General features: G+C 36.9%; 1 protein-coding gene and 1 pseudogene across 8 annotated transcripts in view; one reads left to right on the forward strand and one right to left on the reverse strand.

Moving 5' to 3' along the window:
* Nucleotides 1-19,016, reverse strand: part of GAB1 (GRB2 associated binding protein 1) — a 112,781-nt gene that overhangs the window by 22,731 nt on the left and 71,034 nt on the right. For 4 of the 8 annotated variants that reach the window (XM_025042960.1, XM_025042957.1, XM_025042961.1 and 1 more), the window contains exons 2-4: nucleotides 13,305-13,599; nucleotides 3,467-3,692; nucleotides 3,021-3,101 (exon numbers count right to left, since the gene is read on the reverse strand). In XM_025042960.1, the coding sequence (XP_024898728.1) occupies nucleotides 3,021-3,101; nucleotides 3,467-3,692; nucleotides 13,305-13,599 (602 nt within the window). Of the gene's footprint in view, nucleotides 1-3,020; nucleotides 3,102-3,466; nucleotides 3,693-13,304; nucleotides 13,600-17,004; nucleotides 17,038-19,016 lie in introns of those variants that run through there. The other 4 variants (XM_006906295.3, XM_015585114.2, XM_015585116.2 and 1 more) reach the window with 2 other exon arrangements.
* LOC112475145 lies at nucleotides 6,927-7,045 on the forward strand (annotated as a pseudogene).

The following is a 19,016-nucleotide window of genomic DNA, read 5'->3' on the forward strand; positions in this document are numbered from 1 at the left end:
GAAGAGCATGCAAAAACCTCATGCCAGCACAATTTCTCCAGGTTACTCACTGCTCTAGCCCACCTGTGGCAAATTTGTTGTTCTGTAAAACTAAAAGTCTAATGATCACCTGGTACTGAACAAATTCAATGTGATCTACAAGGAGGTGGCAACTTGAAAAATTTTGTATATCGACCTTCCTACTAATTTTTTTTAACAAGCATTTAGCCAATCCTTGCAAAGAGAATCAAAACATGATCCACAGAGTTAGTCAACCCCAAATAATAATTAGCCTTGAGGCACCTCACTAGAGTATATTTTATGCTTTGGGTACATTTTCAGTCTCTGCTTTTTGTGGTATCACAAAATTTGAGAATAAGCCAAAATGAAGCTAACACTATCGGCACACTCACATTTCCTTAATGCTAAACAAGGTGCCCGAACTCCCTATGCATGTTGTTCAAAGTCCTGTAGGAACTTAAATGTAACATAAAAAAAATAACTCGTGACCATTTTTTTAAGGGCTTATCTCCCCTGATTTCTAAGTAACGCTGTCTATCGCATTTATTCATTGGAACTCCCCCTGCTCTGGGATCAGAGAACCCATATAGCGATCTGATTTTCCTTCTCCTTCGCTGATCAGTTTCATTGACTGGCTCCTTCTTCCTGTCTCTCTGCCTGAGAATGGCCAACAGAATTTAGTCCTCTCCTTCCTGGGGACATACACCATTAAAAAAAATCCTCCTTCCTCACACCGTCATCTTCCTCTGAATGCTGACAACTCCCATCTTCTCATGAAACTCTGAGTCCCATATTTTCAAACTGTTCAAATATCTTTTTCCTCGCTTATCCCAGTATTATCTCGCTCATGTGTACCAAACCGAACTCAACTTACTTCTCAAATTGACTGCTCTTTCCGACCTGCCATTAAAAGAAATGTCTTTATCCAGGTTCTTTAAGCTCAAAACCCAATGAGTTTTGATTCATTCTTTTCAATCTCCACCATCACTCTGGCCCCAAGTCCTTCCCCCTAACCAAGTATCCGTTCCCCTGCCCTATTCCTACTATTACCACCTCTAGCGGACTTCTTTCCTCTTTCTCCCTCTCACAATCTATCCATGAGGCCATATTGCTATACTGCTATGAGATCAATATTTTCAAAATGTGGTTTTCATATCACTTATCTACTCAGAGAAACACCTGTTTAGGGTCCCTCCAGGTTGTGGAAACTACAAAAAGCCCATAAACTGTTCTACTTGGCCTTGAGGCTACTAATAACCTGGCTCCTAACTTAATGTCCTAACTTAAGTCCTCCAATTTCCCAAATCAGACCTTTACTCCGAGCAGGATCTCCTCATTCTCTTCTACTCATCACTCTCTTTCTCACCTCTCCTTTCCCTCGAGCTATTTTTATGAAAATTACTAACGATAGTTTCCTTTTCTTTCACCGAACAGGTGTAGTTCAAATCTTACTCCTCTCAGTGTAGAAATTTCCTACATAGCTACACATATTCTAAAATGTCCGTGTCATTTAATTGAAACATGTGAGTTACAAGATGCTAGAAAAACAATGAGGAATAAACTCCCCACCCCTGACGAGCTTATAGTTTAGAGGAGAACGAATAAAAATATCAATCTATTTCCAATTCTATGTCAAAACAGAGATGGAGGCAGAACCAAGATGCTGTGAAAACCCAGAGAGGCATTTAATCCGGCCTGGGCATTTGGGGGAATGTTCCCCAGAGGAGCATATGTCTGAGCTTAGGCTCGCAGGACAAATAAGAGTTTGCCAGGCAATTCTCATCTTGCCTCCATCTACAAACACTTCATGCTTGCATGTTTTGGCTTCTTTACAGGCTTTACTTGTAAACTCTGAAGGTTGACTGTATCTGTGGGGACTGTAGCTTATGTAATTAGTTTATACTTTCATAGCACCTAGCAAAATAGTGGATACATCACAAATATTTGTTATTTAACTGCCATTTTTACAAGAAAATAGATATAAAATATATCTGAGCATAATTTCTACTACGACAGGAAGGTTGTGATACCAGTGAGATCAACGTGAGACACTATATAAAAAGAAATGTACCGAAACTCTCACTTTGCTGCTGGCTTTTAAAAAGTTGATTCTGAAAAATAATTATGAATCTCCAAAAATAAAATCTTAGTTAGTGGCATAGGTAACAATGTTGCGAGTGTGTAATTTTTAAATACTCACAGCAAACAAGCAAAATCAAGTTAGAATTTGGTATTATTAACTAGTGTTGATTTATAAAATTTTGTTTTTTTGCTCTTACAGGTAAAATCCCATTACAATGAATATATAGAAATCCATCTTTTAATATCTGTGAGCTGTTTCCATGATCTCTGGGAATGATTCACAGAAACTAATACGTGGATCTTAACAAATCCTATATACAATTTTTTGAAAAAGGTGCTTTGTATGTTCCTAGCATAGTAAGTTACTTTTTAGGTAAAATTTTTTTGTTATAAAAATAATGCTTAATATCAAATAATCTTGCTAAAAAAATCTTTCACATCTACTATGCTATTCTCCCCCACAGTTATACTGCAAATTAAGATAATAAATATACCTAGTATCATTAGTTGCCACAGCTGTTAATGGCAGAGACAGGCTTTCTATCACTATTTTCTGGCTCCACCTCTCACCATTACCCCAAGACTTCCAATTACTCAATATCACGTTAAAATACCTTAGAGGAAGAGAGGTGTCTTGGAGCAGGCATGGAGATGACAGGAAAGCAGGGATTTGCGAAAAGTTTTCCATTATCTCTGCTCTAGCACTAAAATCCATACACTTCTTTCTACTTAAAAATGTATAAAGTCAAGGCTTGAGGTAAACTCAGCTTCATTGGTAGATATGAAAATTCCAAAATTTCATAGCTTTTAGCAATATATTTGATTTCATCAAATTTCACTAAAGCCCAATTTGTATTTTCCATAGAATTTACTATATTGGGATTTTACCTGTACGATTAATTTCTCACACAGATCCAAAGCAACCACAACACACTCACTGCAATGGAATCGTTTTGCTTTCAAAATCTTCTAGTAGTAGGTATTCCTCTCCTTCTTCAGAAACAAAAGATGACCCTTGGCTGGTTTATAATCACATAAGAAATGGAGCAAGATCACCATTTATAAATCAGTGAAATCTGTTAAGCAAGTTAATACTGTGAGTCTGTAACAAGGGCTACGAAACAGGAGACAGGTTTCCAAAAGAGCCTTTTATTACAAGTGTTCTTTGCCCAAAAGATGCTAGAGAATGTGTTTCTTCAATAAAACCTCCCGAATATCAGAAATCATTAGTGGAGGAATATAAACCTTATTATAAGCCTAAATAGATGTTTTTTTTTAAGCTTTCCAATCAGGGTTAAAAAAAGTTTAAAGGTATGATTCCTAAATGTACACACACGCACGTGTAGACACGCACACACACACACACGGGCATATGTGTGTTTACCTGGTGGGTTCAGGCTTCTTGCTTTGACAGTTGATTAGCAAGAGGTAGTCTTGAGGATCCTCCTGGATGCCAAGAGTTTCCAGATGTGGTGGAAGGTTAATCAGCTGATATGGAGGCGGTGGAGCCACAGATGATGAATCCGCCTGGGCGGATGATGGCACGGTATTTATGGCCATAGGTAAATCCGCTGGTGCTTGTGAGGAGCTGCCGGGGGGCTTCATGGGATCTGCAACGCCAAAGTGTAACTATCACTCTCTGTCCTCTTTTAAGAACTATTTTCTTAAAGCTACTTGAAAATTTGGAGATAAACTGTTTAAACGCATGACCACAGGAGAAACCACGACCTTGTCAGTTAAAATGAGTGCGATCTCAATGGCAACATTTATGCAGGAAATAATAGGTTCTTGTCAAAGAGATTTGAAGAGGAGGGCTTCTGCATCCAGGGGTTCTAAAACACCCATGGTTAACCTTGCCTTGAACGGTCTCTAGTTTTGAGGTTCCTGGGAAAGAAGATGCTCTATAATCTTAGCATGAGAGGCAGATTTTTTTCCCGTGATGATTTACTGCCTCTCAGCCAAGCCGGCCTTCCAAGGGGACCCACAGAATCCCACGGCACCTTAAGGCCTGTGGTGCCGAGTATGAGGGTCAGCTCTTGACCCCGTCTTTATCCTGCTGTTTGTTCTTTTCTTTCTACTTCTCAGCTACTAGGGAGAAATATTTCTTCTTCCGGGATTCACATTTTTTTAAGGCACCACCTCTTCTCTCAGCTCACTTGCCCTTTATTGGGTTTCTGCAGTATTTTCATGCAAAAGGGGTCAGCAAATAAAGAAGTAATTTATTAAGTACTTAACTATGTTCTGAGAAGGCATTTGAAAATAGCTAAATTGTGTAGAACCAAAGAATTGAAATGAGTTGAAAACCTAAGAGTAAAATCCCACGGTAGTCACTGACACAACCAAGTAAAAATTTAAGGGTCCAGAAGAAAAAGTATCTGTTAGTCTGGTTAGGAAAACATGGCTCTAAATCCAGTAAAAGGTAAATTCTCATAAAAGAATAAACAAATTTATTTATTGTCTATTTATATTAGACCATATAAATACTATTAATGTAATAATTCGTATTCTCATCATTATATTAATATGCTCTACCAAGTAAAATCAAATGCAAGTCATCTGACCTGTTAATTCACCAGGGAGTAGCTACGTGTCAGCTCTGTCTCCTCTAGATACATTATAGAATACGTCTACATGCTTTGGATCATGTCTTCATGAATTCAACTTTAATATTCATATGTTACTGCAGCAAAGTTTCCATAGCTCATTTTATAATTTCTTCCTAGATACAGAAACTCGTATCCCAATTGTAAAGCTTGAACAACACATAATATGGCTACACATGACAGTTTATCTTTAATTGTGGGTCCCCAGAACAAACGAAAAGGACCATACTCCTATGCTTCACTGTGCCTAACATGTGGTAGATGCTCAAAGTGTTTCAATCACCCAGCAGAAAGTCACTTAGCACTTTCTCTATGTCAGGTTGAGAGATTACAGCAACGGGCACACTCCCAAATCTGCAAGACCCACTCACCTGTATACACAGTTTGAAATTTGCTCACAAAAAGAAATTTGTGAGCCCTAATAAATGCTAATTAACTTTTAACACTTCTTTTGGTTGGAGAATTTTGTCTGAGTGAACAGAAGCTGAGCTAATTTCCATTTTATCTCTGTTATGTTGCATGCAATGTCAAACCTTCATACAAGCTTATCTCACAAAATCTAACACTTTACGGCAGGAGTTAATTAACTCTTTTCTTATTTATGAAAGGTGAGAACAGAAAATGGTAAGAATAAAAAAATGTATTTTTGGACATTTTTACAACATAATGCCATAATTTCAGTGGGAACTTATAAATACCTCATCATGTCTAATAGATATTGATTTTAAATAGTTATATAATAAACACTATGAAATATTTTATTGCTTTGATTGAGTTGCAAATATACAAAGACTGATTTAAGGGGATTTAAAATGCCATAGATGAATCAGTGACTCAGAGTAAATCCTTGAGATTTGCTAAACTTAAGGGAAATCATGAAAACTATTTACCTTTAAAGAAGAGCTTAAGAAAAATCCATACATTGAGGAAAAAAAGAGCAGAGGGATTAAAATGCAGTTTCTGTGTCTTACAGGCTGTATTCATAAGTATATTTTATATACTTCTCCAGTTCAAGTTCTAGTTCTGACCAAAACAAAATGAAATTAAACACTGGAAATACATCACTATATAAAACAGTATGAATTCTAATTTTCCACTGTAACTCCTAGAATAACTTTTCCAGGTGGATGTTTTTATAGATACACTTTTCCTTTAATTTTTTTTTTTCTAAATTTGATGGCTATACACTAAGTAAACTGAGTGATTCGTCTTAAGTGGGGGAAAAAAATCACCCAGCCAGGCAATCACGTTTGTCTGATCTTGTTTTCTTAACACAATGGGACTGTCTCATTTTTAATCTTCCATTTCTCCCAGCCATGAACGATGAATGTTTTTACCCTCTTTATAGCTACAAAATTCTCTCCGTTTTCTAAAGAAAGGACTGGGATTATTTTTTAAAGCCTTCTTTAAAACATATATACCTCGTTCACAGTATGGGAAGACTTACGTATATAGTTGATCCTTGAACAGCATGGGGTTAGAACTGTGGAAGTCCACTTATACGTGGATTTTTTTCAATAAATATATATTGGCCCTCTGTATTCCCACATTCAACCCAGAGTGGATCAAAAACAGTATTTTTCCATCTGGATGCAGAGGGCCGATTTACACATTGTTCTACACTATTTTAACGAGGAACTTTTACATGAGGTCCTGGAACCAATCCCCGGCAGATACCAAGGGACAATTGAGTTTTTGAGGAGTCAAAAGTTATACTTGAATTTTCGACCGCCCCTAACCCTCCACATTGTTCAGGGGTCAACTTGGCAAGAACTGGTAATGGAGAGAAACTTCCATTATGTTCACTGGCAAGGTCATGAAAGAAAAGGCTTTGGAACATCTGTGAAAAGCAAGCCCGACCATTCCAAACAACACGATGTACAAAGGTCTTTAAAAGGGAAAGGACACTGTTCTACCACTTTGGCTCAGATAATGCACTATTTTCAAAGTTTTAGCCTTTGGGATTATTTTACTCATGTTAATTTGACTAGATGCTCAGTTCTGCATATTTTAATGCAAGCGTTGCAGTGTGTCTAAATATTCTCTAACATAAAATTTCTGGTCAAAGTTAGCCAGTCATCTGAAGAAGGACACTTTTCTTCACCTTACAAAAAACATGCGATTTGCCCCTATTCTATGCCACAGGTAGCTCAGGGGACCATGTTTGTTGTTTTCTGCCTCACTTGGGCTTCTAAATTACTGCTCTTTCTAAGTAATGTTTTCATCAAGTTTCTGAGAACGGTCTACGGCCATGCCCCCCTGAATGTGCCCAATCTCGTCTGATCTTGGAAGCTAAGTAGGACTGGGTCTGGTTAGTATTTGAATGGGAGACCACCTAGGCAGACTAGGTGCTATAGACGTAAAAAAAAAAAAAAAAAAAAAAAAAAAAAAACTAAAACAAAAAACAACAAGTTTCTGAGAATGAAAACATCAGTTTAGGGTTTGCTTATGTATGTGAAATTATTTCCTAACTTTTAATTCAGAAGGCATGAAGAGTAAATTAGCATCCATTAAAAGGCTAATAAAGCTGCTGGAGCAAACTACTAATTGAGTTTTACTTAAAAAACTATTAAATACTGCTAAGGAAAGCCTTAACCAGCTTTCTGTGGAGAGAAGTAGATTATTATGTGAGGAGAGCCACAAATAACAAATTGGCTCATGTGATCCCTAGCTTTAATGCACAGTTTTATCCTATTTGGAACCATATTGCCCTGGTATTAACGTCCCTAACAGAAGCTGGGGTGCCCAAATAATGCCTCTAAACATTCAAAATAACATGTTTTCCCCTAACCAAACAGCATAAGAGCTTAAGTCCTGGGAAGCAGTTCTCTTTCTTATTGGTAAGGTGGAATATTTCAAAACTGATGTGATAGGTCCGCTGATTTTGTAACTCCTAACATCCCCTATCTGAGCCTGCAGTAATAAAACTCTGGTCTTTGATGTTTGTGTCCTTGTCAGGAGACTAGATGAGATGCTTTTCTCTGAAAATGGTCTATATTCGTGGACAGAATATTTTTTGGTTTCTAATATGAAAGTTTTACCATTACATTCAAAATTAAATGTTCTGTTATATTAACTTTTTTTTTCTGTAAAGAGAAGTATTTTGAATAGATCTATGTCTACTAATTAACTTAGCGAGTAACAGTCCATAAAGACCATGTGGTGTCATTGATGATACAATAACCATCTTCTCACTTCTGAACACACCATTTTTTTTTTTATAAAATAACATTTTATAAATGGATACAAATGAGAAACAGCAATAGTTGTAATTTTCAGTGATGGAACCTGCAGTTTCTTTATTTAATCAAATAATGAAGACATTTAATCACAGCCAACCTATTTAATGTGTTTCAAGTAGAAAATTTTTTATTTGTCTTGACTATCGCCTTAAGAGTTTGTGAAAACTTTCTTGGAGACTTTGAAAATAAACCCTTAAGAAGTGCTGACAATTGCCTTAATTCGTATCCAGAGGTGTCATGGCCTCAGAATCACTTGTGGGGCATTTTAGAAATCTAGGTGCTTAGGAGACTCAATGCATCAAGATTTAGGGGCAGCAGTTTAAAAATGTATAATAAAACTAAACAAACTCTGGTTGAAACGGTCCTCAGGAAAAAATGCAAATTAAAACCACAACGAGATACCATTACACACGCCCTAGAATGGCTAAAATTAATGACCGACAATACCAAATGTTGATAATGCAGAGTAACTGAAAGGCTCATATGCGGCTGGTAGGAAAGCAACTGCTACAATAACTTTGGAAAACTAAAGCTACTAAATCTACTACAGCTGACCAGATATACTACGGCAATTCCACTCATGGGTATATTCCCCAAAGAAATAAGTGTTCATGTCCATCAGAAGACACATATTAGAACGTTCACAACAGCTTTACATGTATTAACTAAAAAGTGAAAACAACTCAAAGGTCCATCAACATTCAAACAGATCGTAATGCTCCATAGGATGAAGAACTTCTGCTCCATGCTGCATGGATGAATCCCGCAGACTGAATATTAGACAAAAGAAGCCAGACTCAGGGTTTTATTTATATGAAGTTCAAGTATAAGCAAAATTAATCTATAGTGTTAGAAGCAAACTAATGGTTATATTTGGGTGCTTTTTTTCTTCTGAGCTTTTATTGGGAAGAAGCATGCGAAAACCTTCTGGGGTACCGAAATTTTTCCATATTTTGATATGAGTGATAGTTACTGGATTTCTATTTCTATGTATAGAGAGAAGGATATATAAAACTATATTTAGTTGTACACTTAAGATCCGTGCCTTTTACAGTAGTAAGTTATACCTGAATTTAAAAAAAGCAAATAAAAAGAAATTTAAACATTCCCTAATTAAGAAGTACTGCTCCGTAGGAAAAGGAGCATATGTATATTCTTACATGCTAGCGATACTTTTCTAAAGGGAAGAAAATCAAACATAGAATCACACTACTTTTTTTTAAGTCACTATTATTTGGGCATTTTGAGAAAAGCAACTCAACTGATAAGAGGCAACTTTCTAATCTTGAACTTAGACCAAGAGCCTTTACATCAAGTTCGTTAGCTGTATCCAACCCTTAGGCTGTGCTTCTGGGCACTTGGTTGGCAGATTTAACAGCTTCCAAGTTGGTGTAGAAACAAAAATAAATCTGCACATTTCCAAGAAAAACAAAAGAAATTAGTTTTGACCCTCAAGTCTACTAAATTAAAGTGTTCGCAGGAACCACACACTGTTCAATGAGCTAAAATCTGAAAACAGATCCAGCCTGCCAGCATTCTGAGTATTCAATAATAGCAGCGGTCACCTGGAGCAGCGGAAATAACATGGTAAAGATATTCTGAGAGGTTCCTGGAATCAAAACACAGGTCAGATTTTTCCCCTTTCCTTTTGTTTTCAGGAGAAAATTAGTTATTCTCATAGGGATTGAGGATAGTTATTTTCTCAGACCGTAATACACAAGCACAGTCTATTTCTTCCCACGTCTAGTCTGAAACTCGTCTAATGAAATATCATTTCATGTTATTAGTTTTAAGCCAAGAATGGGAGCATATTCAGCTCTCTGAAATGGAAAGGCACAGGGCTCAGGGGGACAGATCTAGGTAAAAACAAAACACCTATTTTGTGATTGGCACTAAGATCTATTGGGAAGCAAGAGAATATAAAACAGGCAGTAAAGTGACTGAGAGAACAAAGACTTTTTGATATTTTCCTTATTATACTAAACTGTATGAATGTGATCACAAAGGATAATAGCAGTTCTCAGAGGTTTAGCATTTGATAACAAATCCTTAAATGTGTGGATTTTTTAAAAAAAGGCATGCAGTAAACTCAACTACAAATGAATAAGGAAATAGAGTGGTTAACTTTAAAGTTCTGTAGTTTTGCTACTATGCATCAAAAACCAAAATTATAGAGTGAAATAAAATATTTTTGTGGTTCTTTGATACTACACAATGAAGGATTGCTCATCTTTTAACGATTTATTCCAAGAAACTCAAGTCTTCGACATAGTATAGTAGGACATTTCTAACTGCGGCTACTTGGGAGATGGCCAGGACGAACTTGTGGAAAATTGTTGAACTGCAGAATTTAAAAAATAAATGTAGTCGCATTTAGATATAGCTCACGAACTAAATTTAGAAAGCACTGACAAATTTCAGTCCTTAGGGGCTTGTTTTAATGAACAGATAAAAATGACTTTTGATTAGCAGAGCTGTTCTTGATAACTAACTCAGATTACATAAATTAAGTTTGATGAATCAAAATATTAATTTTCTTCCAACCTCCCCTTTTATGGATATTGTGAAGACATAAAGCTCGCATATTGAGAGTTTCACGCAAGGCAAATAAACTTCTAATCTGTTTTGTAAGAATTTGGGAGTTTTGCCACTGAAAAGGTCACTAGCTTTCAAGTTTCAGAACCCCCCACCCTCATACTAGTAAGTTTATAAAGTGAAAAGAGACACTGTGATGAATTCTGACTACTAATATCAAAGAAAATGTTCTAAGTACAAAAATAAAGTTCTCATGATCAGTTATAGTCACAGCGTCATTTAAAACTACCTACTCTTTTCCTGACCCTCTTAAGAATAAATCAGCTGCCATCAGGCTTATTTATTTTCTATCAGAGCACTTATCAACCAGTGTATAATTCCTAGATATTTGCCTGTCTCCTACTAGACTGATTACAAGTTCTACGGAGGCAAAACTATTTATATGCTCCCATAGTATCATACTTCAATAAATATATATTATATAAATTAAATATATATTAAGTATAATTTTATATATATGTATGTGTTACCTATATGTTACACTCATCAACGACTGTGATGAATTATTTTGGATATGAATCTTCTCCTATTAGATGCTCTGTTCCACGTATGTAATGTTCATCATTTGATCCCCTAACCAGTGTCGCTGAACATACATTGGTTGAGTAAATGCCCAAAGCCTAAGCAGCATGGTGGCAAATTCAAAAAATTTCATAAATTATTGAAACGACTTCTTAAAGCAGACAAAGCTTTTCTTCTTCCCAGAGCTGACCGGGTGTTCATCAAGCTCCCAGATGGTAAGAATCGTGGACGAATGGACCAGACTTCATGCCGTAAAACTTGCAAAGTTATCTGAGACACTCGAACATTAGAAGTTCTTGTTTTGGGGGTCTCAACTCTACTCGCCCACTAATGGACTTCCAAAAATTAGACCCTCACATTCCTTGACTGACGGACGTATCACCTCTAAGAAAGAGCATCTCATTTCTTTTCTTAAATATATTCAGGAGAATCATAAAGAAAACAAAAGCAGACAGAAGGACACCTACTTAGTCTTTTATATTAGCTGAATCTATACAAGCAACCAACAGGGACAGAAGTCTGCCTTTATGTCCCCAAAACAAATTCTAAGTTGAAAAGGTAGCAGGCAAAAGAACAACATCAACAAAAAGATGATACAACAACTAAAATTATTTTAACTGAAAATTCATCACATGACAAAACTAATGCGATGTCTAAATCCAATAATTATTATTACCGAGTGGTTATTAAGTAACCATTAAATAGGAAGCTATCTCATTTGAGACTTTAACTTTAAAATCCCCCACTGCACTCAAATATAGATGATACATGCGAACAAGAAAGGAAAGAAGTTTAATTGGAGTTAGAAATAATACCCCACACCTACTTAAAATGTGAGCATATTTAGTAACTTCACAAAAACGACTGAAGCCTTAATGCTCTACATGAAACAATTTTTCGAGGCTTTTAATCACTAGCGCTCTGTTAAAGAGCTTTAATTCATTAGCTGCCTCCTGTCTAAACTGGATGCCCCCTTCCCTCTCAGTGCTGCTCCCTTGGAGATTCTGGGTTCCTCACCAAGGGGTTTCCCCCAGCCCACTGGGCCAATCCCAGGCCTGGAAGGCCCTTCTCCTGGACTGTGTACTGGCCAGAGCGGAAGCAGCATGCTGACCTGAGCTAATTAGAGATGATTACTGTTTCGCTTCAGTCCAAAACTTGATGTTGATTGTTAATTTAGTTTTTCCACACTGCACTGAGCACTCCTAAATATAGATATTTGGAAATGTACACTTGCAAACACAAGTATAACTATGACAATAATAAGGTCAAAGACCTTATTCCTGATCCTTGGCTCTGCAAACCTAAATTTGTACTAGAGTCCCCTACGTAGGTTCTTAGTGTTTGCTTAAAAAAAAAAGAAAAGTAGAGAAGAGGGCAGGGGAGACGCTGTCAGGATAGCTATAGGAAGGCACCTGGGGAGGAATTTCACTTGTAAAATTCTTCTTGAGACCTGTAATCACTCAGCTCTTCCCAAGAGGGGCACCCCAAATCTCAGATCCTCAAGCAATTCTCCCCTTGCGTTTATCATTCATGGCCCTCTGCTCCAGGCACACAGAATTCTGTGCCACCTCTGGGTCCTTCCTCTCCCTAATCCCTAAGGCTGGGGGGTTCTGCACTCCTTCCTTTATTTATGCAGAAATACGACTTTCTTCAAAACTCCACAATCGCCAATTTGTCTTCTTCTGAGGAGCTTTCTTCACTAACTCTTATCCAAATCCTGAGACCCCTCTTCCTCTGTGCTCTTTTTAGGACCTCTGTGTTAAGTAAATGCAGTTGTTTGTTACCTTTTCGTCATGTTTTGTGGCTGATTCTCATATGTTTTTCAAAGGTATTGATAATTACCTTGGCTATTTTGTAACTTCAGAATCCAAGATAGGTTTAAAAATAACGTCTAAAGAATTAAGCTGAGCCACATGAAAATGCTGTTTTTAAGAGGTCAAAAACAGTCAAATATCAGTTGTGTTATAAGGTTCAACTGAATATTTATATAGGAACTCAAGAAATTCTCTTAAATAGTATGTTTTCTTGCAACGTCTCCTTCAGGACATTTAGACACTGCTCCACAATGGTTAACTTTTTCTTTCTAAAACTATAAATAGTTTCTCCCCATACTGATTAAAGGGTTTAGTTGCTTTTTCCACATGTTACTATTATAAAAAACCCAAAATATTGTATTGCGTAACTGAAATAAAGAATTTTATAACAGTTCTAAAACGTAGTAATAAAAGAGAAAGGCTGAATAACAAAATCTTGAACTTACCTTCTTCTGTAGGATTAAACCCACAGATGTCACAAATACAACGAACCCACTTATTCATCTCTTCCTCACTGTCTGCTACCAAGTAGAAAATTCGATCAATGGTGTTGATATCAAAAATGTAGCTGTTTTCAAACTCTTTTTTGTTAAATGTCAATCCAGCATCAACTTGCTGACATAAATTTAAATCAATAATACGGATAGGCTTCTTGGCATGATCATTTTTGTAATATTCCAAGACATCTGGATCTCCGGTTAAACGGCCACTGCGTAACACGAACCATCGCCTCTTCCATGCCTAGAAACAAAACAGAAATATCCACCTAGTATTAATTTGAGAAAATTTTCAAGAAGATGCTCATTTAACGAATCAATTTGACAAATGCATTTATCTAGAGAAAGTCACTTCCCATGTTTTCTTCGTTTCTGTAGAATTATCTACCACTCCAGCAAAGTTTACTGATGCCCCAATTAACTTGATAATGTGTGTACCTACACATATTATTATTTGCTATTAGATCTTCTAATAAGGTATCAGAATATATTGTACTTGTTGATGAAATATCAAGTCAACAAAGGGAGATTTAGTTTTTACTAACTATGAAAAAGCAGTGGTTTCAACAAATGGTGCTAGGAAAACTAGATATCTATATACAAAATAATGAGGTTGAACTCTTACCTTACATCATATAAAAATTAACTCAAATGGATCAAAGACTTAGCGAAATGCAAGAGCTAAGATTATAAAACTCTTAGAAGAAAACATGAAGAAAAGCTTCATGACATTAGATTTGGCAATGATTTCTTAGATGTGACACCAAGAATACAGGAGACAAAATGAAAAATTGGTAAGCTGAATTACGGCAAAATTTACAACTCTTATACATTGAAGGACACAATCAGCAGAGTAAAACAGCAATTCACAGAATGGGAGAACATATTTACAAATCACCTATCCGATAAGAGAGTAATATCTAGAATACATTAGTAACTCCTACAACTCAGTAATAACAAAAATAAACCACCTAATTAAAAAATGGGCAACAAGACTTGAAAAGACTCTCCAAAGAAGGTATACAATTGTCCAATAAGCACACGAAATGATGTTCAATCGACATCACTACCATTAGAGAAATGCAGATCAAAACCACAATGAGATACCACTTCGTATTCATTAGAATGACTATTATCAAAAAAGCAGAAAATAACAAGTGTTGGCCAGGATGTGGAGGGATTGGAACCTCTGTGCACCGCTGGTAGAAATATCAAAGGGTGAAACTGTTGTGGAAAATGGTATGGCAGTTCCTCAAAAAATTTCGGTTGTGTGTATACATCCAAAAGAATGGAAAGCAAAGTCTTACTGGTATTTGTACACCCATATTCACAGCATCATTACTCACAACAGTCCAAAGGCAGAAGCAATGGACACATCCAAGTGTCCAATGATGAGTGAAAGATAAACAAAATGAAGTCTATACATACAATGGAATATTACTCAGCCATAAAAGGGAAGAATTCTGACACATGCTGCAACATGGATGAACCTTGAGACATTATGCTAAGTGAAAGAAGCCAGTGGCAAAGGGTCAAAAACTCTATGATTCTGCTTATATAAGGTACCTATAGGAATCAAATTCACAAAGGCAGAAAGCCAGGGGTTGGGGAAAGAGGGAGATGGGAAGTTAATGTTTAACGAGTACAGTGTCAGTTTGGAAAGATGAAAAAGTTCTGGAGATGGATGTTAGTAATGGTTACCTAACAATGTGAATGTACTTAATGCTACTCTACTGTCACTTAAAAATGATTCAACTGGTAGATTTTATGTTATGTATATCTTACCACGATTTTTTAAAGCAATATTTGTTCATGCCTTAAAATTATGCCATAAAGAATACGCATAAAAGAATATACATAAAAGTACTTCTTCAAAGACTCCTTCATATTTTAAGCAATGGGTCTCTCTCTCTCTCTCTCTCTCTCTCTCTCTCTCTCTCTCTCTCTCTCTCTCTCTCAGTGGGAACAAGGAGTCTGAGGGGTAAAAATGTGTGTAGAAGCTTTCTTGTTTTCTCACCTGAAAAGTAAGCAAAGAAATAGGATGTGTCTTACTTTTGGCCAGACTGCTGTTCAGACTACATGGATAAGAGCTGTATTCTTAAGTATGGGATACAACATTCTTTCAGTCTTTCTCTTCCCAACTAACATATATTGGCAATCTGGACCTATGTACTCCCTTCATAGTTTTGGGAATTTTGAGTTTAATACTATGCCTAAAGAAGCCTAAAATTCTTTTACTATTACCCTCCCTAAAATCTATGGTAATCGAATAACAAAAGCAGAACCAAATGCCTAAAACAGTCGGCTTCGGCAGCCTTTAAACCTAACATCTCTGCCCACGAAAAAAAATTAAGCCTTAGTCCTCTTCGAAGGTCTTCCTCAGCTGGCAGTCAGCTAGATCACAAAGACACTTATTTTAAGAAGTCTCAGTCATCTACAAAGAGGCATTCTCTACTTCAAACTGAACATGTGAAGTAAGATGGGACACTCCAGAAAGTGGAAGGACTGAGAAACATGACAATTTATGAACCCAAATGAAATCATATACTCTTATGATTTTGGAGATCATGGTGGAGAACCAGTCACACAACACCTCAATCCTTTATTTCTGGAAATAAAAACCATTCAGTTAATATATATCTATTTACTTCAAAATAAATAAATATCTTTTCTTAGTACAATCACGCCTTTATGGATACCTCCTTACCAAGCAAGCAGACAGCTTGAAAAAGTAATAGAGAAGTAAAAACAAAAAAATAAATATAGTATTATGTCGTTTACCCAAGGCCATCAAGGAATCATATTTTTTAGTAGGTGATTTCTCCAGATAGCGAAGCTTCTGTCTTTAAATACAGAAATGACTTTTTCAAACTTCAATGTTTCACATGGAAATCTTTCTAAAATGTCTTACTACGTAATTCATTGAGTATAATTCATCCATTCCCCAGTGATGAGGCTGGGTATTGTAGGCATTGGTTTCTATGCTGTACTTTAGTGAAGCTCTCAAAGAGTACTGGACTGTATAGATGGTCATTTGCCACCATACTAAATAGTGTCATACTGCTGTGCTTGCATAGATCATTTATAATCGTTTTGTCAACTGTCACTTCTCCTTTCTAATCAACGGTTTATAGGATGCCAAACTGTTTCCTGCCTCAAGGACTTTGCATAGGCCTGACTCTCACCTTCAGGCCTTCCCTTTCCTAACCCTCAACCCAACCACCCCGATGTAAAGCAGAGCATAGTTCTGGAAACTATCTTTATTTACCTATATAGTGATTTTTGTAATTCTGCAATTCAATTTTTCTTTGTGTTTACTTATTCAGTATCTAACACCCTAAGCAGACTGTAAAGTCCAAGAAGACAGTGACCATGTCTGCTTTATTTGCCACTGCACAGTCAATGCACGATACAGTACTTGGTACCTAGAAATATCTGTGCAATAAATAGAATTCCCCTGTGACTATAAAGTTGTCAAGTTTTTGAGAATATCAGATTAGCTATAAGGGCCACGCTGAACAGAAAGATGTGTTTTCAAAACCTCTTCCACTTGAGAAAAAGAACTCCAATACTGAACATATACATAATAAGGTAAATATGCCCAAAACACCTCGGGACAATGACAAAAAGAGAAAAGAACGAAACGTACCCTTTTGCTATAGCTCATGTGTCATTCTTTGTCTCTGGTTAACCGTGGCTTCCCCATCCATTTTATTGCTTCCTTGTTGAAATGACATTGTTAAAATTTAAAAGGCCCTTGGAAACCAAAATAAATAGCCAAGAAATGAGTAGCAATGAAGTTAGGTGCACTAGATAGATTCGGCTAGTGATTACAGAGGCCTGAGTAGACATAATATAAGAGATAAACCCTTTACAGCAGGAAATTACAGCATTAAAACACAGAATTTAGCCAAGCAGCACCTGCCACTTATTTATTTATTTTTAACATGGTCCAAATGTGAATGTTTGTCTCAGTCATAAAATGAGTCACTCTCATTGAATCTGGCACAGAATAAACTGGAAAACAAAAGCAATTACATAAACTACACACTTTAATAAGGCAGATACAAAGGTTCTCTGGATTATGGTACAAAGCACAATTTAGCCACAGAATAAAGCTTGATGCTCGACAAGAGAACTGACATCAGCACCCTTGCTAATCACAGCACAAAAGCTCCTCTGTGTTTTGTCAGAGCACAAAATGGGCGCACATAAATCAGTCTTTGTTATCTGAAAATATCTGGGATTCTTAAAGTTTGCCCTATTTTTATTCTTGCTGCCTTGGTAGCCCCAGAGAAAGCTGCACACTGCCTCACCAATCCCGCAGAGCAGTAAAAGACAAAAGAGACAAGTTTTCTGGAAACCTTCAAAACCAAGCACTCGAAGCAATTTTCAACAAAATTCATGTGAAAAATTATCTGACGAGCTGGTTTGCTTAGAAAAACTGCGCAAAGATTTGTGTTGTTGTCATGTCTTATAGGCATTAGCCGCTGCAATTTTAAGTTGAATAAGTGATGCAGTAATAAGACTTCATCAGCAGGTCTGCATTTTAAAGTAGCTTAAAAGCACCATACTCTGACACCAGTGTCGCATTTCAGGGTTTCCAGATTAACTTTGGCTACATTAGCATTAAAACAGAACAGCATGAATAGTCCTCGATCCCAGTAGAAATACATTTCGATCGGACTACTAAGCTAAATATTCATAATGTTGGAGTACCTCCATTGCAATTTACCCATTCCCTATGTTCAGCCTCATGCCTGCAGGACAAAGCCCAACCCTTTGGCAGGGCACAAGGGTCCGTCCAGGCCTCTGCCTCTTGAGCTTTGCTTCTTGCCTCTGCCTTCCAACCACGTGCGAAATGCTTGCAGTTCCCCTAACACTCCGCTTCTGTACTCCCACGGGCCTTGACACATGTTGCCCCTGGGCACATAAACCACCTCCTGGAATCAGCTCAGACCACTTCTGGGAAGCATCCCTGAGCAGGCCCCTCCAAGTTCTCCCTCTGTTTCCAACTCATTCCTAGTTATGGTGTTTGACATCCCTACAAGTCAGTTTCTTGAGGGCTGGACCCGTCTTTTCACCTTTCATCTCTCTTTTCCTGTTGCCTAGTCCCAAGGAGGTGCTCAGTCAATGTCTGCTGAACATGCCAATCAAAGAGGCAAGGATAAAAATATGAAAGTTCTCGCACTATCTATGCTTTGTGGGGATAATGACATGACTGCAATCTGCCCAGCCCGTTTGTAATTTGGCTGATAAGAACTGTCAAGCAAGGTAGAGGTGTATAAACCATAAATGAAGAATAAAAATAATAATAAACCTCTACGGATATAAGGGGTATTTTAAACTTCATTTTAAAGAAGTTGTTCTTCGAAATACTTTCTGTAGTTAAGCAAATTGTGTACATTAAACTGAAGATAGTCTTGTCGCACTGAAGGAAGATCTTAAGATAGGTTTATCCCACACCCTTACAGAGTATGGGTGTGTATGTATATATTGGCAAGAAGGTATGGATGGAGTGCCATCCTACCTATATAGATCTTCCATAGTGGGAAGAAAAAAAATTCAATCTGGATTAGCTCCAAACCATCACCTGCTACAATATTAACAAATTCACAAAATATGCCTAATTTGCTTAAATGGCCAATGGGCTCAGTAATA

Source organism: Pteropus alecto, unplaced genomic scaffold, assembly GCF_000325575.1.
Source record: "Pteropus alecto unplaced genomic scaffold, ASM32557v1 scaffold50, whole genome shotgun sequence".
NCBI classification, from domain to species: domain Eukaryota; kingdom Metazoa; phylum Chordata; class Mammalia; order Chiroptera; family Pteropodidae; genus Pteropus; species Pteropus alecto.